The 27,694-nt window shown below is 36.0% G+C and overlaps 1 protein-coding gene and 1 long non-coding RNA gene across 2 annotated transcripts; one reads left to right on the forward strand and one right to left on the reverse strand.

Annotated features, from left to right (window-relative positions):
• Positions 1-3,209: 3,209 nt before the first annotated feature.
• Positions 3,210-4,273, reverse strand: LOC109151920 (lysine-rich arabinogalactan protein 18-like). Its single transcript, XM_019299526.1, has 2 exons — positions 3,743-4,273; positions 3,210-3,521 (listed from the first exon to the last, which is right to left on the reverse strand). Exons 1-2 carry the CDS (start codon positions 4,193-4,195, stop codon positions 3,444-3,446), a joined length of 531 nt encoding a protein of 176 aa, XP_019155071.1. The 5' UTR covers positions 4,196-4,273; the 3' UTR covers positions 3,210-3,443.
• A 14,595-nt stretch (positions 4,274-18,868) lies between these two features.
• On the forward strand, positions 18,869-19,836 carry LOC109151892. The gene is made up of 4 exons (XR_002049299.1): positions 18,869-19,094; positions 19,192-19,226; positions 19,364-19,431; positions 19,624-19,836. It is a non-coding gene; the product is annotated as an uncharacterized LOC109151892 (long non-coding RNA).
• The last annotated feature ends 7,858 nt before the right edge of the window (positions 19,837-27,694 follow it).

Genomic DNA, 27,694 nt, shown 5'->3' on the forward strand with positions numbered 1-27,694 from the left:
TTAACCATTATAATTTTAAAAACCTAACCATGGATAGATATTCTTGTTAGGTTAACCCACTTGGGTCAACGGGCTGTTGCTTGGGCCACACACAATAGGCCTTAATACCAAGTCCATTACTTGGACATATAAGCCAATAAGGAATCAGTGGCAAATTATGCCCTGGACCCGTGTCCACAATGAATTGTGGACACGGCCCAAAACGACGTCGTTTATAAAAAAAAAAAAACGCGTCATTTAGTTAAAAAAAAAAAAAAAAAATCGCGCGTGTTTTGCCGTTAACGGCGTTATTTTTTTGGATTATGAATGTACAGTTATGCCGTTATGAATGTACAGTTATGCAATTATGAAATTGAACACAGAGCTCTAACATTATGAACTTACAATTATGAACATATAGTGATAAAATTATGACCATGGAGCTTTAAAATTGTGAATATAGAGCTTCGAAGATTATGAATGTACAGTTATGGAGTTATGAATCTACAGTTATAGAGTTATGAATCTACAGTTATGGAGTTATGAATCTACAGTTATGAGATTATGAATCTACAGTTATGGAATTATGAATGTACAGTTATTGATCGAATTATGAACAAAGAGCTCTGACATTATGAACTTACAATTATGAACATATAGTGATAAAATTATGAACATAGAGCTCTAAAATTGTGAACATAGAGCTTCGAAAATTATGAATGTACAATTATGGAGTTATGAATGTACAGTTATGGAGTTATGAATGTACAATTATGGAGTTATGAATGTACAGTTATAGAGTTATGAACGTACAGTTATGGAGTTATGAATGTACAGTTATTAACATATAGTAATAAAATTATGAACATATACTCCTATAACGAAGCGGTCTGAAATTTATAGAAAAAAAAAAAAAGAGATAACAGTGCCTAACGGCACTGTTAGCCGTGTCCAGCATGCATGCTGGACACGAGTCCAACGCATAACGATTGGGAATCAGTCATCTAAAGATTTTCTATTTTATTTTTCTTCTTCTTTTAAGACACTCATCCAAAGTTAAGGGTTAATAAAGGGAATTAAGCAGCTACAAGGACCCTGCACAAAATAAAGATTTTTTTAGTTACGATTGAAACCTACTATAACTATGTGATGGCACGTTTGATTCGCGGAATAGACCTGGAATGGAATAGCATTCTCAGTAATAGGCCTATTCTTTTGTTTGGTAAAAACATCTATTCTCAGGAACAATGTTTCTGAAAATGACCTATTCTTCTTGCAATGGAATAAAGATTCTTGGGAGCCCCCCGACATCAAATATTCCTGAGTTATCAGAAATAACCTAAAGTTTCTATTTCCTATTTTAACCACCCAATTAAATTTATTTCCTATTTCACCACCACCGCCACCACCACATTTTTATAAGGGTATTTATGTTTTTTAAAACATATTTCATTTCTATTCCTTAAACCAACCAAACACTGTAATATAATTCATAAAGTCTAATCCTTCCGCGAACCAAATAATAGAATACAATTCTTATTCTATTCCTTGCCTTTTCATTCCTTATGGAATAGTATTCCTATTAGTCTATTACCTCAAAATTCATTCCGTGAACCAAACATGCTGTGAGAGTATATATTGATAAAAGCAAAATTTAAAAATTTACAAGTATCGCGTGATTCTCTAGAACACTAATTTTGACAAAAAAAAATTTTAACTAACCAACGAACAAATGAATGTTATGGGCGGTAAGTCGGGCATCGAACACTTGGAGCTAGTAGTCGAAGGGGTAGCCGAGTGGCAAGGAGCAAGCACACGGCTAGATTGCCGAGTAGGTATGGATTAGTGGAGCTAGCAATCAAAGGGTGGTCGAGTGGCAGGGGGCAAGCACTCGACTGAAGGGTCGAGTAGAAAGGGATTCACCCAAAGGGGGCGCCGCGCCGAGCACCTAGAGGAGTCGTGCTCGGGAGTACAAGTGAGCCACTCAGTCTACCAAGGGGAAGATTTTTCAACTCCGAAGATGACTCAGACATGCAGAGAAGATACAACGGAATCCAGAAGATATTTGAGGAGCGAATCTCACAGAGGGCGGTGAGGTACACAGAGGCTATAAGGAAAGAAAATCAATTATGTTTACGAAAGGGAATAAATTATATATGAAAGGAAGATCCCATGTATTTATGGCAAGATAGAGTTGCCTAGTTTAGGCCCCTTAGTTCATGTATAAATAGGCCTTGAATACCTTGAAAAAGATTAAGTTTTATACACGCACAAAAAGCAATTCAATAAAGAGAATTGTTTTTTTCTCGCAACTCTTGTCTTAGTTTTCTGGTTGTGTTGACTGTTGTTTGACTATTTCGGTGGCCAAAAAAATCGACATTATAGTTGATGGAAAATGAGCTAAAACGACATAGAAAATGATCATTCTGAGACAAAGTTTTTAGTGTAGTCAAATTCTGATTGAGTATGTTCAAAGTGGAGTCAAATTTTCCTAAGTAAGAAATTTTATTTATATATTGTATGTTTAAAACGGAAATAAATGAAAACTTGATTTTTAAATTAGGGAAAATGACATTTTTTCTCCTTGAGTTATATATCTATAGCAGTTTTTCCCCCTGAATTATTGAAGTGGTTGTTTTTCCCCCTGAAATGTTAAATGGACATATTTACCCTTAAAATAAATATTTTATTTATTTTTTTTCTCCAACAAATTATGACCATAATTTGGTTCAAACCAAACAAACACTATAGCAACCAAACTGAAATATTCCAATTACAATTCAGAATCGAAACTCAATATTTAGAGTTTATTAAAATCGTGAACCGAAACGGACAGTTCATGTTCCGAACTGAAAAAATAAAATACATTTATTGTTGAATTTAGACTATTTTAAAATAAAAAATAAAATTTTAAAATAAAGACGGTTTAAAATCGCGAACCGGATCCGGAACCGCCGGTTCACGGTTCAAGATTCAAATTTTTTGATACATAATTTTAATAAATTGGCATCTAAATATTGAGTTCTAGATCTGAATCATAACCGGAAACTTTTAATTCGATTGCTTTAGTGTCCGGTTCAGTTCAAACCGAACCGTGGTCATCCCTACGTATACGCAATAATTTGTTGGAGAAGTAAATGAGGCAACAAAATTCATAATCTTTTGTATGATAATCATGTTCTATCCTCTCAACCAGACAAAATGAAAACACAAAACATCATAGAGCATTATAAAAGGAAATTATTGTATAGAAGCAGAATATATAAATAATGAACACTACAAGAGTCATCTCAAACTACAGCAAAAGAATGAAAAAAGAAATATAATGAAGCCAATAAGGCAAATCCTAAACGCCCGAAGTCAAAGTATCATTCCCCGTGCCATATCGAGAGTGTATAATTAATATCTATATATCAAAATCATCAACAATATGGTGATGGGTTGCAATTATTCTTGTATGGTCTCTAGAACTGAAGGCAGCTCAACACAGCCCATCCAATCACCAAGCTTCCCACCATGCTCGTCACCTTCATTGCTCCACTCTGCAATTTTCCATCCAAAGTCTCAAACATTAGTATGCATTTCTATCTTTGAATTTAAACAGAACATATCGATCATAAGTTGAAAAGAAGGAGTTATGAGTTATACTAATTAATGGATTTGGATTCAGTCTTTTAGTGTGGTTTGATTATGTCCATTACAGCCCAATTGAGTAATTTTCGTCCAATTTTAGATTATAAAACATATGTTGAGTTGAAGGTACCTGATCATTAAGGCCCGACGGAGAGGGAGAGATGGAGTCGGGGTTAGGTCCGGGGGCTTGGCTTGGAGGCGCAGGTGGGCTGAGCAATGCCGGAGTTGGAGCCTGAGTCGGAGCAGCGACGGGGACTTTAGCGGGGGGAGTTGCAAGTTCCGGGGCGGGAGACTGCACGGGAGTGGCTGCCGGTGGAGAGGATACCGGAGCCGAAGCAGGTGAGGACAATGGTGTCTGGGCAGGCGGGGATACAGGCGCGGCGGCCGGAGCATTGGCCTGGGGAGCGGAAACTGCAATACGTGGAGCCAAAGCAGGAGCCGGAGATTCAGGCTTTGAAGGTGACGCCGCCGGAGGAGTCCCCGTCGTCGGCGCAGCAGAAGGCGCAGAAGCCGGAGACTGACCTCCGACGCCGGCAACTACGATGCACATAAACACCACCGCGATTCCAACCTTCGGATCCATCAGAGAGAAACAGAGAGGAGGTTTTGTTACAAAAACGAACAGAGAAAGATGAAATAAGTTTTCGAGATGGAGAGGGAAGGAGCTGACGAGTCGTATATAACGGACAATATGGTGGGCCCAACGCGCAATCGAACGAAACACAATACTATGTGGCGCGTGAACGTGGGCCCTGATTGCAAAAATTGAGGGTCGTGGCTGCCACGTCACGAGAACCCAGCTGGGCATTTCGCGAGTTAGGTGATTCCTTAGCTGGACTCGCGTCTAGGGATCACAGCTGGAAAATACTAAAAGTGGGACCGCATGGATGCTAAACGAATCAGAATCCGCCACGTACTGCTTTTTTCACACGGAAATCGGCTTACTTTAGCTGGACTCTCACGCACCATTCCACCGCAGAACTTAACGGCGGCAACTTTAACGACGGCACTTCCTGTGTGAAGAACCTTTACATAAAAATAAGATGGGTTCAAAAAGAATGTCAGATACATAAAGTAAAGACTACGCAAAGTGAACTTAAAATTGTTTTTAAAGGACAAGTCTTGTATGTTAAAAAGATACTAAAAAAAGACACCGTCTTTATGTCAGACAAATGGCTCGATACAATGTATATGTCCGTGACGGTAACGGAACTTGCTGGAGAAGGAAGCTTATAAACGATGAATAAAAAACACTGAATAATTAAAGAGAAGAAAAGGTATGCAATTTTATTCCGCTCGTCCCATCAAAATAATTGTTGGACTAGCTTACGTAACTTAATAAGGCTAACTTGTCCAGTTTACGAAATTTAAACGACATCATTTATTCATTTAGCAATTAGCATAGTGCTTTAATCTTTTTTTTTTTTTTTAAATAAGTGTTTAAATTATTAATGTCATATAGACAAAAATTCAATATTCTCATATGACTATTTACACATTCTCCCCTTAAAATTTATTTTTGTGGGTACTTATGAGTAGGGACAAGGAGGTGATCATGGTACATATTAGGGATGAACTTATTATACTTTTGTGTCAAAATGAGCTAATCATGATTAAGTATAATCACTCATGTAATGAGTGAATGAGCAATTGACATAAAAGTGTGCAGTCGATAAAATTATTTAGTGTGAGCAAGATAATTTATTCAATTAAATTGTGGATATTAGTCAAATTAATTATGACCAAAGCTAAGCTATATGGTAACTACATAAAGAAATTGTTTTGAGCAACATTTCATGTTTTAATTTATTATTGGATATATAGTCACCACTTACCATATTATTATATTGTTCTAGTTGATTTTTTTAACACTGTAGTGAATTAAGAGGAAAGAAAGAAAAGAAAATTCACCCCCATGAATTCGTCATGTTTCTCGGGCGCAGACTTAATTATTATATTGTGGATCATGGTCTATATTACATTGTAGACAATTGATATACATGTTTGTTTGTTTTTTTTTAATATATTAAATGTTCATTTAAAATATATTACTTGTAGGTTGGACCAATATAACTGATCGAATACTGATAACCTCTTTATTTGTTGATATTTTACCCCTCTACTTATTCTATTTTGTGTATAATTTGACTTGATAAGTTGTGAGTTGAAACTAAAACACATGCTTTTATTTATAGTTACACCCACTCGCATCATGAAGGAAAAAGAAGTGTTTGGAGTTAAGGAACTCTCGGAAAGAAGCTAAGGACAATTTGGAGCCGCTCGGGAGGAGATCTCATTGAAGAAACTGAAGTTGGGTTTGAAGCTGAAATTGTGGCGAACACCCAGGCGTCGGCATGCCCGTGCACAACCCATTACTAGGCACAGGCAGCGACACGTCCATGAGCCAGCCGGTGTCCGAACACGAGCGACGCAACACACATGTCAATGTCGTGCACCGATCCCTGTTTCGTTTTTTAAATTTGTTTTCCTGAGTTTTGTGTGGGAGTTCGAACCCTAGACCAGAGAATACTATCTCATGTTTATTTCCTAAGCAAGATTCTCACCATAGAACAATTTTAGTTTTATATTACCTTACTTTTAAAAGGTTGTATAGAAGATTCCATTACCAAATCCAATATCACTTTATAGATAAATTCATTCTCATTTGTTTATTCTCTCTTGTTTTTAATGATGTTGTACGTCTATTATCTATGATTTTGCTTTATTTGCTTTAAATATCTGTGAGTAGTTCTATTTAGGACTTGGGTTGAGGGTAGCTTGACCTTCTAAATGCCTTTGCTATGACTATTGCATATAATGGTGGAATTTCAAGTTAGGGTTCCAAATGTTGTGAGGAGTTCTTTACATTCTCTTGTACAGGTGTGGTACACAACATTATTCTTGGCATGTTATTGGAGGGAATTCAATTGCAACAAAAGTTGGTGATAAGCCTCAAAATATGCTAGTTTTTAGTAGCCTTTTATAGGAGTTTTGCATTCGTTTTCATATAAAAGTCTTACGTTTTAGAGTGAAATGTCCTAAAAGTACGGCTTAGTACGGAAATGCCTTCCTAAATATATTTTAGAGTTAATACCCAAAATGGTCCCTCGACTATGCCATAATTACCAATTTGGTCCTCAACTACCATTCTTACCCAATTAAGTCCTCAACTATGTAACTTTTACTCAATTAAGTCCTCAACTATACAATTCTTACCCAATTTAGTCCTCAACTATACAATTCTTACCAAATTTAGTCCTTTGTATTAATTTGACTGTTTGTTGACTGTCAAAAGTCGGGATAAAATTATAATTTTACAAGATTTCTCCTTCCTCTCCATTTAGCAGCGCCAAACCATGCAGCAATACACTCCGATCAGATTTCGATCGTCAAAAAATCGTTGGAAATCAAATTCATGGGCTATCCGATGCATAACCACTACTTCGATACTGACAGGTTTAGAACCCAACCGGAGCTTATTGCTACATGGTTTGGCGCTGCTAAATGAGGAGGAAGGAGAAAACTTGTAAAATTACAACTTTATTTCCACTTTTGACAGTCAACAAACAGTCAAATTGACAAAGGACTAAATTGGGTAAAAATTGTATAGTTGAGGACTTAATTGGGTAAGAATGATAGTCGAGGACCAAATTGGTAATTACGACATAGTCGAGGGACTATTTTGGGTATTAACTCTATATTTTACTTGTTTTAAGGTACTTTTGGACGGAAAACGTGGTAAAAAAGTTAAAAGGAGCAAAGCCGGGAAAAAGAGTGCGAACGAGGACCGAACGCACCGGGACTACGCACGAGAGGAAGGACAGAATGGGAATTATTTCCCATTTCCCATTCACGCCGTGAGGGGAGCGTGAACGGGATCTGAACGCGGCCGAGAAAGCTAAGCATGGAGGAGATTAATTCCCCATTCACGTCGGCCTCACGGCATGAGGCCGTGCATGAATGGGGTTGCGAACCAATTTAGCATATTTAAGGGCAAAAATCGGATTTGGAAGGGGAATTCAATTCATTTTTCAACAATTCTAGAGAGAAGTTTCTTAGAGGTAGCTTTAGATTTAGGCTAGTCTACATTTTCTCTTTCTAGGGTTTTAGCATCAAATCTAGATACTTTGGAAGGAAGATTGAAGATCTAGAGTTTCTGTAGCTTGGATCTCTCATTTCTCACCCCCAATTTGAAGGGATCTAGCTTGGATTTGGGTAAAGATTACTTTTGTTCTTCATTTGATAATATTTTGTTTTACCCATTGTGCTATTTGCTTGATCTTGGTTTGTATAATGGTTGGCTAAAATTCTAGTAGTGGATTGGATCTCATTTATTTGTGCTAAATATGCATTGATCTATTTGTTTGGCCTTGTGTTGATGTCTTGTTGGAAGTGGATTTGTATTGCCTTATATATGTGTTGTGCGTGCTCTTGCGTAAGGTTTAGGATGGGTGTATTGGCAAGAGATTGTGATACATCCTAGCCTTGTTCGTAAGAGTGTATTGGCAAGAGATTGTGATACACTCTAGCCTTGCTAGCAGGTAGTGTGTTTGTCTTGACTTGTGCTTGAGTTTGTGTACCACATGTATGAGTTGTTAGAAGAGTGTATTAGCAAGAGATTGCGATACACTCTAAGCCTTTCCACGTGCATTTTCCACCCTCAGATCCGAGAGGATAAGGCCCGGAATGAGATGTAGACAAAGCGTTTGTTGAAATGCTCATAAGGAACGTGGTCACGGAATGGTGGTTCCACACCTATGAAAGACCTAGTAACCGAGCGGTGAACGACATTGGAAGTCATCTTGCTTGACTAGATCAACACTAGCCCAGATTCACCTCACACGCACACACACACACACACACACACACACACACACACACACACACACACACACACATATATATATATATATATATGCTACATCTCTCGGTCAAATTTTCTTAAATCAGTACACAGTACTCAATACTACGTTTTTCTCATCTACATACATTTAAAACCAATACACAATACTGCATCATACAGTTGAATTCCCATGGAGTCTAATTAGCTTTCTGCATCCGATCTCTCACTTAGAACTACAAAAACATCTATATGTCTTAGGTTAATGCGCTGCTATTTTTCTAGGGAATATCAACGCACGTCATTACAGCACCAAACTTTGGAATGCATATTTCATTATTACAAAGTATGTCTTGAATTTATAAATTTTTTACAACATTGTTTTTTCTCTTCTATTCAATATCTATTTATCAATTGTAATTAATGAATGATTCATGTAGGGAATATGCATACATCTACAAATTCCAAAAGAATATGTGGACAAATTTGCTACTGTTTTGATCGAAGGAAAAGTGTATGACATTGAGAATTTCATTGTGCACACATCTCACGTGAGGTTTAAGACGTGCCAGCACAAATTCATTATGAAAGCAAACAGTGACACGATGATTAAAGTCTCGGATCAAGATGATTCAATTTTTCCAAAAAAACATGTTTAAATTTAAGGACCTTGGGCCCTTGAAGGCTTCAGGGGTGTTGATTGTAACGAATTAATTAGTAAGATCATTGCAACAACTTTTATACATATTGTTCTTTTTATTACTCCTCATATAAACCTATGTCATTTCTTTTTGCAATTTTTCGATTTTATTTTTTTCCCAGATTTGATTGGTCGTGTAGTTTCGATTTATGAGCCTAAAGTTATTCATGTTCATCAAAAATCTCAAAGGTTGATTGATTTCGTCATTGAGGATTGTAGGTATGTATTTTGTAAAATTGTTATGTCTTCTTTATTGGTATAATTAAATATAAATATATAACCTTTATTACGAAATCAATTTCTGTTAATTCAGGAAAAGTAGATTGAGCATAACCCTGTGGGACGAGCATGTGGATTCGTTTTTGCCGTTCTCTAATGTTGTTTTAACAGATCCATTGATTGTTATACTTCAACTGCGTAGGGCAAGGGTGACTGAAGGTGAGTAATAATACAATGGTAGATTTTAATTTTTTTTTTGTCAAATATACGTATTTAAAACTGTTTTTTTATATTAGATGGTGAGGTCAAGATTTCCAGTTCCTATACTGAAACTAAGATTTTGTTCAACTACGAATGTCTTGAGTTTTTTAGTTTTAAGGAGAGGTATTGACACATTTTAATTTGGTCACGCCATATAATATGCAATCGATAACATCTTGAACGATTACAACATATTTGTTTTAAGTAGTTTGCCTAGGTTCTTTACTCCTGTGCGAAGTATAAGCTCAACTTCCAGACTCATTGGAAGCGGATCTGTTGGAGCTATGTCGAATCATAATATCATAGTCAGTTCTTTAAAGGATATTCATGACGAAAAGAAGGTCACAATCATTTAAACTAAATTTATATTACATTCCTTTTAACATACAACTCATGATTTGACGTGTTTTTAATAAACTTTGTAGGTTGGACAATTTTGGGTGTTTAGAGAAATTCGTGATATTGAAAACGGTTAGCATTTCACTGCATGTACGAATAAGAATTGTGGGAATAAACTTCAACAAAGTTAGGACAAAATGTATTGCAAGCCATGTAACAAACAGTTGGCAAATGGAATCATAAAATATAAATTGGTGATTGATATCCTTGATGATGATCAAGATGGTCAACTAATACTTTGGGATAATGTGTGTACCCCTCTACTAAGGGTCACTGCTAGCGAGTTAAAGGTGAAATATTCTGAGGTTAATGAAATCACCACTTTTTTTTTTTTTTACAATGTTAATAATTTTATCAATTTTATAATTTTTACTTTAATGTTTATTTGGTTTACAAATGGTATTTTTATAGTCAAAATATCATTTTATCCTCTAATACTAAGCAATTTTTTAATATCATTTTATTTAATTAATCATTGTTTGAATTTTATGCGTTAAATCTATTTGCAGTTGCTACCAACCCAAATATATACGCATTGAACAGTGATATTCGATCGGCCACACCCTTCACTACCTCAACAAATGGTAACATCTTTGTGTATTAAATATCTGTCTATTTCTTTGTATGTCGTATATGTTCAGTTTTAGGTTATATATGTTTGAATTAACACATAATATACATATACTATTAATCTCATGTTAAATATGTTTTGATATAAAATTTGCAGTTCATATGCGCAGCATGTCTCCACCGTCCACTCTACATTCTTTTAATATGTCAAATATGTCAACTTCAACGTCTTTTTCACGCCAACCATTAGTTGATGTATCAAACGTTAATTTTTATTACATTGTTCACGATTTGTTACATCTTTGTTAGTGCTATTCTGTTGCCTCAACTTTTTAACATTATTAAAACAATAAATAACAATTTATTATGTTTTATCCAGTGTAAAGACCAGCACATCCTAAATCTAATTGTGCTTTGCGATCAGTTATGAGAACTTCCAGTACAATATCATTAAGAACAAATGTAAGGAATTTAAATACGGAATTCAAACATTTCGTATGTGAAAACAACAGATATGATAATTTTTTATAAACTCACAAATCGTAGTAATTTTCATTTTTATGAATTCACAAATCTTTTATGTTCATCTTCGTTAATTGTTAACTATTTATGTAATTAGATTCCTATTTGTACCTTGGAGATGCTACTCATTCTTGTAATTATTGTGGTGCCTTATTCTGGCGACATGAGCGCTCAAATCAAAATGTTACGCGATGATTGCCGAAATACGCAAAGTGTTGCTATGAGGGCAAGATACAATTACCTCGCATGAATGATCCTCCCCCTGTTCTCTAGAGCCTACACTTTGATGATAATGAACAGAGCATACACTTCCTCAACAATATTCGAAGATATAACATGTTTTGCTTCACGTCTCTGGAAGGTAGAGTCGATAGGTCAATCAACACCGGTAACGGTCCTCCGATTTTTAGGATAAGTGGTCAAAATTATCATTGGATTGGAAGCTTGGTTCCAGGAGAATGTTTCATGCCAAAGTTTGCACAGTTATATATTTACGACATAGATAATGAGATTAATAATCGCATCAATTCTGTTACGTAAGTATCCAAATACGTTATACCTTTCGTTTCGCTTATACCAACAATGACATCTATTGTTTATTTACATCCGTTTGTTTCCTATGCAGAAGAGGTGTTAACTCAGGGGATATCCATGAAAATATTGTTGAGGAATTAAAGAACATGCTGGATGGAAATAATGTTTTGGTAAAATGTTTCAGAATGGCAAGAAATGAAATTCAGTCTAATCCAATTGTTGAGGTTAAAATGAATTTAATTGGCAGGCGAAATAAAGGTGGAAGGACCTACAATTTATCTACCGCTAATGAGGTGGCTGCACTTATTGTCGGGGACCTTGACCCATCAATGGGTGATCTAGACATTTTGATCGAGAGCCAGACTGGACAGTTGAAGAGAATAAATCATTTGAACCCTACATATTTGCCCCTACAGTACCCTTTGTTGTTCCCATATGGCGAAGATGGTTATCGTGAAGATATTACATTTTCTAATGCATGGCGCCAAGGACATCATGGTGGTAGAAAAAGAATTAGCCCTAAAGAGTATTTCTCATTCTATATACATGAGAAGGTAAATGAGAAGCAAACATTGTTATATTCTAGGAGGTTATTTCAACAATACTTAGTTGATGCATATACAATGATCGAATATGCACGTTTGACCTACATTAGAACTCATCATAAGGCGTTGCGTTGTGAAGCTTATCAAGGGTTGAGCAATGCATTAACAAGGGGCGAATTAGACCCCACAACTCGGGGTAAAAGAATTATATTACCAAAATCATTCACGGGTGGAGTTAGGTATATGATTCAAAACTATCAAGATGCAATGACAATATGTAGGCACATTGGTTATCCTCATCTGTTCATTACATTCACATGCAACCCGAAGTCGCCTGAGATTGAGCGGTATGTTGCACAACATGGGCTTAAAGCAGAGGATAGACCCGATATTGTTTGTCGCGTGTTTAAGATGAAACTTGATGCTATGATTGAAGAGATCAAGTCAGAAAAGCTGTTTGGTGACATATGTGGAGGTATTTGATTATCATACATACTTTAATGTGCCCGAATTAATTCTAAATTACATTTATAAAACTAACTTTTTTTAAAAAATTTCCTGCACAGTTATCTACACAATTGAATTTCAAAAAAAAAGAGGACTCCCCCACACGCACATATTGCTATTTGCCAAAAGAATTAATCGGGCACATTCTGCACCGGAAATTGATGCCTTGATTTCTGCTGAGATTCCAGACCCAGATGCTGACAACGAGTACAATGACGCAGTTAGCGAATTTATGTTGCACGGACCGTGCGGACAACTCCGGAAGAACTCGCCATGCATGGTAAATGGTAAATGTTCAAAGTATTTTCCCAAAAAATATGTTAGTCAGACGATTCTGGATAAAGATGGTTACCCAATCTACAGAAGGCGTGATAATGGACGCACAATCAGTAGGAATGGAATCCAACTTGATAACCGTTACATTGTCCCGCATAATAGACATCTACTTTTAAAATATCACGCACATATTAACGTTGAATGGTGCAACCAGTTGAGATCAATCAAATATTTATTCAAATACGTTAATAAAGGAAATGATCGAGTCACAGTAGAGTTCATGAATAATTCTACGAATGCAGTTAGTGGTGATGTGGTCGATGAGATTAACATGTATTACGATTGTCGCTATATATCAGCATGTGAAGCAACTTGGCGACTATTTTGGTACATGATCCATAATTGCATGGCACCTTTGGAGAGGTCAAATTACCACTTAAAGCAGCAACATAACGTTGTCTATGGGGAAGATCAAATCCTCGACTTATGCAGAGTATATGGATTATTAGATGATGACAAGGAGTACATCGACGGTGTTACTGAATCCAGTTACTGGGCATCCGCATTTGCATTGCGAATGTTGTTTGCTACGTTGCTCACTTCAAGTTCAATCACTAAACCCGAGGTGGTGTGGAGTGCCGTTTGGCAATTTCTTGCTGAGGATGCACAATTTCATCGTCGACGTCTCATGCACAATCCAAGTAAATCAACATGCAATCTATTTATTGAACATTATTATTTGCTTTTCATGATTTATACAAAAACCTATTCTTTGATTATGTTTTCATTTCGTTTCTAAACTATGCAAATTTGTTGTTATCGGAATACGATAAACAACAATTTTCTCTGTTCGAGTTGGAGAAGTTACTGTCTTTGTGGGGGAAGAGCCTAAGCAACTATCCAAAAATGCCGATTCCAGAAGAAAACAACATTGGATTGACGGAAAACATGTTGATATTCGATGAGTTGGCGTACGACAAGGAATCATTGAAGGCAGAGCATGAAACATTGGTAACTCAATTGACGGATGAACAGAAGGTTGTTTACAACTCTATTATTAATGATATTGATTCTAATGGAGGGGGATTGTTTTTTTGTGTATGGTTACGGAGGAACAGGCAAGACGTTCGTGTGGAGAACATTATCTTCAAAGATAAGGAGCCGCGGAGATATTGTTCTGAATGTTACTTCAAGTGGAATAACATCTTTACTATTGCCGGGTGGCAGGACATCGCATTCTTGATTTGTTATACCACTCTCACTGAATGAAGATTCCACCTGCAATATCTCTCAAGATAGTGACCCTTTGCGAACATATAATCAAGTGCAAATTGATAATATGGGATGAAGCACCGATGACACACAAATACTGTTTTGAGGCTTTAGACAAAATCATGAGGGATATATTGAGATTCACCGTACCTGGTAGTGATCATAAATCATTTGGTGGAAAGACGGTATTATTGTGCGGAAATTTTAGACAGATTCTTCCAGTTATTCCAAAAGCAACGAGACCAATGATTGTAGGATCCATTATTAATTTATTAATTCTTCATACCTCTAGAGGAATTGCAAGGTATTGAGGCCCACGAAGAACCTGAGACTATAGAGCTTAGCTTCAAACGAAGATAGACAGACGGTTGATTGGTTCTCAAGATGGATTGCAGACATCGGAGATGGGATTACAGGGTTTGTAAACAATGGTTTGTTTGAGATCGATATTCCACGAAGGTTTATGTTGAAGTGTGGACCTTATCCAATTGCAACTATAGTTGAAAGCATCTTCCCAGCGACGAAGTATGGAATGCTAGAAGAGTCGCACCTAGAAGGACGAGCGATCCTCTCACCGACTTTAGATGTTGTTACGTTGATCAAATTAATCAGTATATGTGTGACATAAACACTGCAAAAGGTTGGACGTATTTAAGCTGTGACTCTTTTTGTAAAGCAGAATCAGATGGTGATAATCTCTCCACTAGTACAAAAAACATCAATAAAATCGAATAATTCGCATCCAAAGTTTAAACTTTGGACGCGTAATGTGGGAGGCGGTGGCATTTTTGTAATTAAAATGCAACTATATAATTAAATTCTTTTTTTTTTAAATAAAACACTGGCGTCTAAAGTTAAGTAACTTTAGATGCCCAATGTATACGGGCTTTGATAAAGGCGTCCAAAGTTTCAAACTTTGGACGCGATTATTTTTTGTTTTCAGATCAAAACCCTTCCCGTCGTCTTCACCCACTTCAAACCAATACACTTCGTCTTCCGCCGCCGGCGCTCTCCAATCTTCCCGTCGTTCGTTGTCTCCATAGCCACCGCTGCCGCTCTCCATCTCCCGTCGTCTCGCACTCCTCCATCGCCGGCCGTCTCCAGCGACGTCGCCTCCTCCATCGCTCCTCGCACAGCTCCATCGCCGCCGGTCTCCAGCGCTGTCGCCTCCGCCACCAATCTCTAGCCCCGCCGCCGCCGCTACCGGTCCACGCCGCTGTAAAGTTTCCGCCCCAAGAAAGTCGTCGGCTGTGGAACGGTACGTATATATATTTATTTATTACGGAGTAATTCATTTTAGACGGAGCGAGAGCAATAGTGGTGGTCTATAGGGTAAACTGCAGCGTTCTTTGGGCTTCGTTCTCAAACCCTTCCCTTTTGTCTCTGGATTCTCTCTCTCGCGCCGGCGAACGATTCACCTTAGAGCAAAGAAGAGCTCTCTGATATGTCAATGGCAGGACGTGCTAGATCGATGGGCTTCCCTCTTCTCCAGAAGGCCCTCTCTTCAGCCGAGAGATCTAACGCTCATCGATCCTTTCTCTGTCCTACCCTCTCCAACCCTAAGGTAATTCGGATGAGTTGATTATTTGGATTAGCAGCATGCCCCTATAGAATTGGGAGTAGTCCTTGACCAATTTTTTCCTTATGGTTTGAATAAATAGTGATGATACATTGCTAATAATTTATCACCAACTAGGAGGTTGACTTTTATTGTTCTGCAGTTTTGCATTGTGAACAATGGTGATGCTTTTAGGCATAATTGTTTGATTCATAATTTCCTTAATGACTCCAAGAAAGTATTGAAACCCTCACATTTCTTGCAGCTACTGAGGAACTATGCAACTGCCTCTGCTTCAAAAGAACAAAAAATTAAGGTATGTTGAGTGAGTGCCTGTAAGCTCTATGCTATAAACTGTATTGCTTCAAGACAAGATCTTTGATATAACACTAGATTTGCATATTTGTATACTTAAAAGCTCTCTAATATAGTACAATGGGAGGCTGAAACACATAGATCGCATTGTGAAGCAATTCAAAGAGCTGACCATGGCACACAGGGGTCAAAGCCATTGTGACTACAGTAATTGTGAGTATATCTTCTTGGATTCCAAATTTTATTTTCTTAATGTGCATTTTAATGTAGAAAATAGATTACACCGAGTAATATTTTTCAATTATATGTCTGTAAACATTTATAGTAGTTGGTTTTCTCAATTTAAGTATGGACAAAGAATGATATTTAATCTTCCCGCTGTGAGAGCATTTGAAGTTTGTATGTTCTGGTATCAGTTTTATATGAACATTTTTTAATTGATCATTTTTTGTATGTTCTGGTATCTGTCAAGAACTAAAAGTGAAACAAATCAAACCTTCTGAAGTGAAAATGCCACTATAGTCAAGGAAATAAATGTGGAGTAAATTCTATTGAGATGGTTCATTTGCCACTGGAAAGTTGATAGCTGACTGCTTGGGGCAGTGCTAAACTGATCATTATTTATTTGAGTTTAGTTCTTGAACTTAATTCTAAACAATATAGGACAAGTTCTTTGTTATATGTACTCAGAGTTTTGTACTGTTTATCGCATTACATTACATTACAGGTTCTAGATGCTGATTCAAAGAAAAGGTGAGCCAACCCTCATTTTTTCTCAAACTTTAATGTTATAGTTTCCTCTCATGCTGGCTCTCTTTTCCCTTGTACCAGTGCTTCACTAAACAACCAAGATTTGGAAATGGTTATTAGTTATGTTCTACTTTTTTTTTTTTTTGAAACAAAACGCCAAACCAATATATTACAAATTCAACAAACCAGCAATACAAACGGGTGGGGTAACATCCCACGACCCTGAGACAGACGATGAATCAGTTGCCCGAGCAAGTGTGTGAGCCACTAGATTCGCTGATCTCTTGACATGTTGGACCTTAACGTCCCCTATGTCCCTAGCAATCGACAAACATTGCTTTACAATCGTACCAGTATAAGAAAAGTCTACCTTACGAGAATTAAACGCGTTACAGAAATTTAAACAATCTGATTCTAGAATTATACGGCTGTATTGAAGATCGGCTAACCAAACTAAGGCTGACTTGGCCGCCAGAACTTCAGCCATAAAAGGATCCTGAATATCAGGGGCGTGCTCACTTCTAGCCGCAACAAACTGCCCGGCGTGGTCTCGTAAAACTGCTCCGTAGCCTGCCCCAACTGTGAAAATAGCCGCATTGATGTTACACTTAAAAAAGTTCAGTGGTGGCGGTGACCAAAGGACCGTGACAACATGCCGAGACCCCGGCACTCTAATGGGATTAAAAGCTTCTGCCCAAACTGACTGCAACCTGTCGATCTGGATCTTCATCCCCTCAACTGAAGGTGACAAACCGCGCCAAACAATATCGTTCCTCGCGTTCCAAATCGTCCAAATGATGGCTGCCATCTTTATAGCCTTGTCAGTACTCGGACCCATCAGCATCATATCCAGAAAACCTTGTAAATTATGCCCTTTTAGTATATCATTCTCGCTCCACACCCTCTCGGCCCACATGCATTCACCGAAAATGTGTTCAGGAGTTTCCGTAGCGCAACCACAAAATGAACAGCCACTCCCAATCCAGACATGTTTCCTCTTCAGATTTTCGCAAACCGGTAATATATCACGAGCACAACGCCACAGGAGATTACGTACTTTAGGAGGAACCGGTAAAGCCCATAGCTGCTTCCACGATTGAAAATTCAGACCTGTGCCAGTTTGTCCTGGAGATTCAGTAAGTAAACGATAACCATTATTCACCGTGTAACAACTCTGTGAAAAGTATTCATGTTCTTTTAACTGAATTTAATTCTTTTCTACTTAACTAATGAACTGCTAAGAAAATATTGTAGGCAGTCGGCTTATTTGCATCTATACTTGCCTTTTTCCACTATATTGCATTATTGATTAGGAAGTCTTATTTCTTTCCTTCAGGTCTACTCACTTGTTTGGGTGTAGATTATCACGTGTTGCATTATTGTATATTATTTCTTTCCTTCATGACTTTGAAGAACTTGGTTTCTTCTTCCACAAGTTCAATGCCCAATCTTAGTTAGTTGTTATTATGCACTGATTATCTTAGCTTAGCTGACTTCTGGGAGGATTCTCTGTGCTATTTTCAATGCCCAATCTTAGTTAGTTGTTATTGTGCACTGATTAGCTTAGCTTAGTTGACTTCTGGGAGGATTCTCTGTCCTGTTTTCACTGATATAATATGATAGATAGATATGACATTAGTAAATAATATTGGCTTTTCTCATTGATATATGTTTTTTTTTTTTTTTTTTTTTTTTTTTTTTGTTTCAGTTGGTTACAGTTACAGCCTTACAGGTATTCACATTTTTCCTTTATAAACCAAAAACAATATATTCCATTATTTTTGCAAAAAATAAATTTAAAGACTATTGCATACTCAAAATATTTAAATCATATGGCATGACTAACCACATGGACAGTTTTTTGTTCATTAGATATTTCAATGAATATATCAAATGGTGCAAGAGTTTTTGTGATTATCATTAGGTATGAATGAAGAAGGACCCTTTATATGTTTTTGTTCATTAGATATTTCAAGAGTTTTTCTACTTTATCATATGGTCTTTATTGCCTTTATATGTTTGTTAGGAACTTCTGAAAAAGATAGCTCCTACATGGATGAATGAAGAAGGACCCTGAAGCTGATAAAGCTTTTGGCTGGGTACCCTGAAGTTGATAAAGATGATTCCCCCTTAGCTTGTGGATTGGGATTGGGAACAAAAACTAACATTAAACCTCCGTATATCTTCTTATCATCTTGTTTATATGCAGGACAGGTATGCATATGCTGTTTGGCTGCCATTTAAAGAAAATTTTGGATTAGTTTGTGAGATCCTCTAATTTGTTTCTAATCTGATCTGATCTGCACTGCAGAATGCATTCCAAGTTGCTTTCTTTTTCTGGAGCGGGTAAGCACTATACTGTCAAATTTTTAATGGATTTTTGGGTGTCCTTTTCACATCAATATACAATATATTATATATATAGGTGTACTGTTGTAACTACAACAACACTACCCTCTCATCTTTTTTGTGTGATAATGGAGGTTAAGTTTGGTTTACCTTCTTGCTTCCACAAGAATGCTGCAGACGTAGCCATCAGGCTCTCAATGGGGTGAGTAGTAGTTCAACCACAAATTTAAAACACCTCACATTTCTCTTCATTTATTATAATTTTTCTTTTTCTTTTTTTAGTAACGAGAAAAACTCGACACAAATTTAAACCACCAATTTACACTGAAAATTGGACCAAAATTTACTTCATTCTAAGGTGTTTGAACTGAAAATTTGTTTTTTTTCTCTGAAGGTGTAATTGAGAGGCTTAATGTTTTGAGGTGCAGAGGCATGGCTTCAATGTACTCTTGGTCTTGCAAGAGGTAAAGTAGTCCCAAGTGTTTGTTTTCTTGTTGTTTGTGTGAATTTCAGCTTTTAGGCCTTAGTTTTACATTGATTTTGGGTATTGAACTTCTGTGATTGTTTTGATTCCCAAGACATTTTTCTTGCTTCGAGCATGAGGATATTTTATGTGGTTGATAAATGTTATCACAATATTACATCTTTTAAGTAATTTATTTTAATTGTTAACATTTAGAATTTATAGTTTATTTGTAGTAAAATGTTATTAGAATTAAAATTTTAGATTGGTGTGTTTTAGTTGATAGAATTGGTGTGTGTAGTTTGATAGATTGTTGAAATATGTAATGCGCCTATAAGTTCAATGTCGCAAAAGATGACAACTTATTGTTTGTCATATTATGTATTAGTGCTGATTTCAGTTTTTTTTATCTTAAATATATATATATATATATATATATATATATATATATATATATATATTGAGTTCAAATGAGGACAACAATATATAGAGGACTGTGAGGACAAATAATGGGCAAACAACAAATTAATACCAGGCACACAACTTAATACATAATGACACACAAGAATAAATGTAAACATCAGGTTTCGAACTCAGGCTCTATAAATTAACAAATCTAGCACGCGACATACAAACTGTGGCACACGACTACATTCGGCCATGCACACGATATACCGGCTAATGGCACACACTACATCTATCCTCACAGTTCTCTATAGTATACTTGTCCTCATTTGAATACTGGGTTGAGTTCAAATGAGGACAACAATATATAGAGGACCGTGAGGACAAATAATGGGCACACAACAAATTTTTACCAGGCACACAACTTAATACATAATGGCACACAAGAATAAATGTAAACATCAGGTTTCGAACCCAAGTTCTATAAATTAACAAATCTAGCGCGCGACATACAAACTGTGGCACACGACTACATTCGGTCATGCACACGACATACCTGCTAATGGCACACACTACATCTGTCCTCACAGTCCTCTATAATATACTTGTCCTCATTTGAATACACATCTATATATATATATATATATATATAATATGCGTACAAAGTTCATGAACTTTGTACGGGTATGTATAGTATTTTTTTTTTAAATGCAAACATACGCATCCAAAGTTCATGAACTTTGGACGCGTATGATGTTTATTTTTTTAATAAAAAATACTATACGCGTCCAATGTTCTTCAACTTTGGACGCGAATTATCATTTTTCGTCGCGTGCAAAGTTACTTTGGACGCTACTTGTATATACAATTAGCGTCTCCTACATCCGCGTCCAAGCAACTTTGGACGCCTTTTAGCATTAACTTTGAACGCGAATGACTGTTTTTGCACTAGTGCTCACAAGTACATATTCCTGAATTTTTAAATAGCTTGAGATTGTTTGGACTTCTTAATCATTCATTGACAATAAAAGTTGGTGCACCTGTTATGTTACTGCGGAACATAGACCACTCTCTTGGTCTTTGCAACCGTACGCGCCTCATCATTACAAGATTGGCAGATCATATTGTCGAAGCAAGAATAGTTAATGGAACGCAGCAAGGAACCAAAGTACTTATACCACGAATGTCTCTCACCCCTTCTGATACGAGATTGCCGTTCAAGTTCCAGCGTAAACAATTTCCGCTAATGCTAGCATATGCAATGACTATCAACAAAAGCCAGGGTAAAACACTAACTCACGTAGGATTATTGTTGAAAAAACCAGTCTTTAATCATGGTCAATTGTACATGGCTTTTTCCCGAGTCACTCATCCTAATGGCCTTAAGTTTTAGCTCTAGACGATGATGGACAAACTTCTGTTACTACTACTAATGTCTTCTATAAAGAGGTTTTCAATAATGCGTAATTCAAAACAGTTATATTATGTTTTTTTCTTGCACCAATATAACAAAATTGTTACATATCTACATATTACATATATATTCCGTTACACAAATTTCTATAGCTAAATTACTACACATAAAGATAATGAGACCAATTAATTCAATTCTGAAATATTCAGACAAACCTTAATTCAACATTCAAATTTACACTATCGAATATGAAGCAAATTATAATTCATATATTATAACAAATGCATTACGTGCATCGCACACGAGTGCAAATACTAGTATATAGTAACAATAATCATCATCATAAAGAATTCAAAGAAGTTGTAATCAATCACAACTATATATCAAATACAATAAGTCACAAATACTACTTAACATGCATTTTGTATAAATATAAAGTATTTACTTCGCTTGGAATCCAATTCGGCAATTTGAGTATATTTAACTTACTTTGCTTTGGCATTGTAATGCTTTGAATGCACTATTAAAATAAAAATAATAATATATTTAAATGAATGAAATAAGTTAATATACTACATTTACAATACATAAATGTATATTAATTGTCTTCTTAATATCCACCCTTTGTTTCAATGTTTGAATAGAATCAAACTAATACACTTTAAACTGTTCAAGACAAACATCAATTTGTATTTATATTTTCCTAGATGTTGCATAAGTACCTAGTAAATACTCAATCAAATCTCAATCAAACTAGCAGGAAATCATATAGCTATGAACCACAAGATAATTAATAAGTATGGATCCAGTTTGTCTTCCTCAATAATTAATAAGCATTATGTTGTTCATTCATTGTGGATATTTAGTTCATTCATTGTGGATATTTAGTTCATTCACTCTGGATTTTGTGTTATTCATTCACTGTGGATATATAGTTATGAATTTGTGGATATATAGTTATGAATTTATGGATATATAATTCAAATTACACAAAAAATGATATTGTTGAAAATTGAACCTGATTTATTTTTTTTAAGTGGGACGCGCATTTTTAATCAAAATGACGTCGTTTTTGTATTCGTGTGCACCATACATGGTGCAAACGGTTGGACAACATAATTTGCGATGCTGGTGTCCATCCACTTTCTAAAGCTAAGGCCAATGAATTTGTGCATTTTGCTCGTGCTCACCATCTTTGCCCAAATCCGCTTGATGCGTGGACATTCCCTAAGAACATGTTCCACCATCTCTGATTTATAAATACAGCAATCATCCACCAGAGCAAGGTGTGTCCATCTCTCAGCATTCCAAGCTAGCCGTTCATGCCGAGCAAGCCACAAAAAACCCTAATTTTGTTTGGTACTTTGAGCTTCCAGGTTCGTTCTCATCCTTCATCATGCATGTCTAGGCCATCTCGTTTAGTAATATCATAAGCTAGCTGAGCTAACTGAAAACTTACATGTGCCATTGCAATTCCAGTAGCTTTGATCTGCTTCCTCATTAATGCTTCGGGATTCCAATTCCTTCTTAATGTCTTCTGGTAGAGCATCACCAAAGAGACCCCATTTCGACCCTTCATTAGTTGTCCACATGCTCGCCACCTTTTCTCCATTAATAAAACCGTGATTCTCTATTGACACTAACTCCTTCAGGGAAGTGTCGGTAAGCCACTTATCATGCCAAAAGCTTGTCTCCTCACCATTTCCTACGTGTTTGCAAAAGCACTGGTGAAGAATAGGTTTAGCACTAACAATCCCCCTCCACCCTCCATGCATTTGAGGCAGCTCCACTTGGACATATGTTGTGATTTCCATGCTTTCCAATCACATATTTTGCCATAATGACTCTCACCCAAAGTTGATTTGGATCGATTTCAATTCTCCACCCAAATTTAGCTAAGAAACTCAAATTCATATCCATGGCTCTCGCTTGATGCCCATGCCGCCTCTTATTTTCGGTTGTGTTACTGTTTCCTGTTTCACAAGGTGCATACATATTTTTTCCTCTAAGTTTCCCCAAAAAAAAAAAAAAAAAAAAAATTCATAATTTTCATGTCAATACATTCTCACAAACACATCCCGGCAAGAAGGTCGATTGCATCATATAGTAAGGTATAGTACACAGGACAGATTAAGCAAGGACCTGGCGCCCAACTAGAGAGAGGTGTTTTACTTTCCAACCATCGAGTCATTGATTGATATGATCCAGCATAGGTGTATAAAGATTGGAAGAAAATCCCTCCCAGGGTTGGACGGGACTCCCAAATACCTCCCTAAGTTGTTCGTCTTCTGGTAGCCCACAACTTCAACAATTTGGCAAGATTGCCATCCACATTTTGAGAAAAATGAACCCCGGTCAAATATACAGAATTTGATTTCATAATACACATAATTCATGTTCATAATACACATACATATAAATATGATATTATGAACATGAAATTTGTGCATTATGGTAAGTGTTTATGTCCTCAATTATATAATACATAGAATTTATGTTTACAACTCACATAACTAATGTTCATAATGCACATAATTCATGTTCATTATATCGTGTTTATGTGTATATGTATTATGCACATGAATTATATGTATTATAAACATGAATAATGTATATTGAATCAAATCAACAGTGTAATATGGATCCTGGTCGATGATATAACAATCGTTATATCCTACACCATGGCGCACATAGCACTGTGCGCCGCGCGCCTCCCAAAACGACGTCGTTTTGGGGTAGTGTTGGGAGGCGCGGTAGGAAGTTGCTGAGATTATGTGTATTTATTCACAACGTTATGTGTATTTGTTCACAACGTTATGTGTATTGGTTCATACAGTTATGTGTATTTTTTATACAATTATGTACATTCTTTTTATACAATTATGTACATCCAAATCAGAAAATTTGTGTGTATTATGTTAAGAGTTGATGTGTATTATGTTAAAAGTTTATGTTTATTATGTATTATGTTAGATTATGTGTATTATCTTTTAAAAAGAGTATGTATATTTTGTTATATAATTATGTACATTCATGTATAACATTATGTGTATTCTAGTATAACATTATGTACATTATTGAACAGCGGATTTTTTTTTTTTTTTAAAGAAAAAACTACTGCCATTCACTGGGGCGGAAAATTTCAAAAAAAAAAAAATTAAAACGACGTCGTTTTGCATTTGGACGCATAATGCAACGCGCGCCGTGGTGTAGGATATAAATTGCCACGATATAACGATTGCACTCTCTAGGTGGGCATCGGTATAGTCGCATAGATACAAATTTTCTATTTAAAAATAGTGGGCAGTGCCCACATGCCGTAGAATCGCAAATTATGCTGTGCAACCGAATGCACCTTGCAAGGTGCATACGGTTGCAAAACGGCGCCGTTTTGGTTAAAAAAAAACGCGCGTCCCACTTAAAGGAGAAATCAGGTTCGATTCCCGGCAATAGCATTTTTATATATTCAGAAATTCATAACTATATAACCACAATTTCATAACTATATATCCAGAATTTCATAACTATATATCCACAGTGAATGAATGAATTAAAAATCCACAATGAATGAATGAATGAAGTAAAAATCCACAATGAATGAATGAATGAAGTAAAAATCCACAATGAATGAACTAAATATCCACAATATATGATTGAACTAAATATCCATAATGAATGAACTAAATATCCATAAATTCATAACTATATAACCACAATTTCATAACTATATATCCACAATTTCATAACTATATATCCACAGTGAATGAATGAAGTAAAAATCCACAATGAATGAATGAATGAAGTAAAAATCCACAATGAATGAACTAAATATCCACAATATATGATTGAACTAAATATCCACAATGAATGAACTAAATATCCATAAATTCATAACTATATAACCACAATTTCATAACTATATATCCACAATTTCATAACTATATATCCACAATAATGCTATTGCTGAGAGTCGAACCTGATTTTTTTTTTTTTTAAGTGGGACGCGCGTTTTTAATCAAAACGACGTCGTTTTGAACCGTATGCACCATGCGCATGGTACATTCGGTTGCACAGCATAACTATTGCCGTAGAATGCTGCCCGAAAACATATCATGCTGGGCCTGAAATCCTTTGGAACTGATATTATTTCGGCTACCAGAATTGGGCCTACAATTGCTTAGGCGGCCTGGTATATTAGCATTCAATCGTTATGCCATGGAACCGTGTTCACCATCTATGGTAAACACGGTCCCAATTTCCAACGATGTTAGTGTACCGTTATCTTTTTTTTTTTTTTCTTAATTAATCACGTGATTTTTCTTCTTCATTTTCACATTTCGCGGTTTCACTTTAATTTGAGGTGAGCAATGATTTCGGACATTCATAAATTATGAATCCATGCCTGCACATTCACTTTGGAACCATGCCCTACACATTCCCGTCCGAAACCATGGCTGCTCCTCTGTAGCGCAAGCTTCTTCAACATTCATAAATTATGAATTTTCTGTTATGAGATTATGAATTTTCTGTTATGAGATTATGAATTTACAGTAAATTCATAATCTCATAACAGAAAATTCATAATTTAATAAATGTTTTTCTTTTATGCGATTATTAATTTTCTGTTATGAGATTATGAATTTACAGTACATTCATAATCTCATAACAGAAAATTCATAATCTGACCAAACGCGCGCCGTTAACACCACATTCACGAATATTTTTTTTTTTTACGTAAAAATGGCGTCGTTTGGACCCGACACGTTTCCAGGGCATAATTTACCATTTGCATTGGCAAATTTTATTTCGATCATTATTGTGTGGACCATATTTTGTATATTGTAAAATAATTTACATTCAGTATAAAAATAATATATATTCAATACAAAAATAATGTACATTTAGTATATTAAAAATGTACTTTTTGTTATGCTCCACATAACACTGTGTGGACCAATAATTTGCGGTAAGGCATTCGTGTATCAAGTATCAACATTTGAAAAAGTTGTAGATCACATTGAAATATATATATATATATATATATATATATATATATATATCAAGATTAACCTCTTTCATCAAGTTTTTAGAGTAAGAACTATAATGGCTATCATGATTGAAATTTTGATCTTTATTTAATAGAATCATTCTAAACCGATACTGATGAATCTATGGAACCCCCATACCCATTTTATTTGGAAGGTATGGACTCAAGAAGAGTGAATTAGAAGTCTTGTTAGACTTAAAGGATAGAAGAAGTTAAGGGAGCAAAATATAGAGAGAGTATAGTTCAACAAGTTAGGTTGAGACCCGCAACCTCATGCATAGTTACACACCCACCAACTAGCCAAGCTACTTAGTTCTTGACTACAAAGATGCAGCAGGTTGTACATATTTCTTTAAAGGGTGCTGGAAGCATAGTGGGGATGAAAGATATGACACATGTATCGCTAAGATGAGAGGCCAATGAAAACCACACACTTGTAATGAAAACCACACACTTGTCAAGTATCTGAATGTATCTCTGATCTACACTATAAATTGGCATACTTGTTTTCCCTTTAGTCATCATGATCTGAACACTACATCGTGATCTCCTAGTCTAGTGGTGCGTGATCTAGACTTCTTACAAGAATACCAGGATTCAATCCTCAATAATTACGAAATCATTCTTACTTTTCGTTTAGTCTTCTTTTGAATGTTTGAATTCCACCAAAAACTTGAGAAGTCATTGTATACATATGAGTCTAAATATAGTCTTAAGAAGCCAAATATCTAGATTAACACAAGTATGAGTGTGCATGCATTGATTGACGTGATGAGTGGTCCACCGTCGTTGCGGATCGGAGGCCGCGCCGGGGTGATGGGCCACCAGAAACCAACTTCAATTGTCAACATTAAATTGTTTTGAGCAAATACCAAATTTTGATCCCACGAGTATTAGTAAAATGACAGTTTTGGTCCACATGTTTAATTTCTACCAATTTTCATCCACGACTATTGTTTTAGTACCAATTTTCATCCACGACTATTATCTTTAGTACCAAAATTCATCACGCCAGTCACCCCTCCATCTAAGACATGCCGAAATCTAAAAATGTTAAGGGCATTTTTGTCATTTTCAACTTAAGACTCTAATTTGAGCATGAATAAAGGGATGCATGTAACCCCTAAGGGCCCTAA

Source organism: Ipomoea nil, unplaced genomic scaffold (genome assembly GCF_001879475.1).
Source record: "Ipomoea nil cultivar Tokyo-kokei standard unplaced genomic scaffold, Asagao_1.1 scaffold2297, whole genome shotgun sequence".
Lineage (NCBI taxonomy): Eukaryota > Viridiplantae > Streptophyta > Magnoliopsida > Solanales > Convolvulaceae > Ipomoea > Ipomoea nil.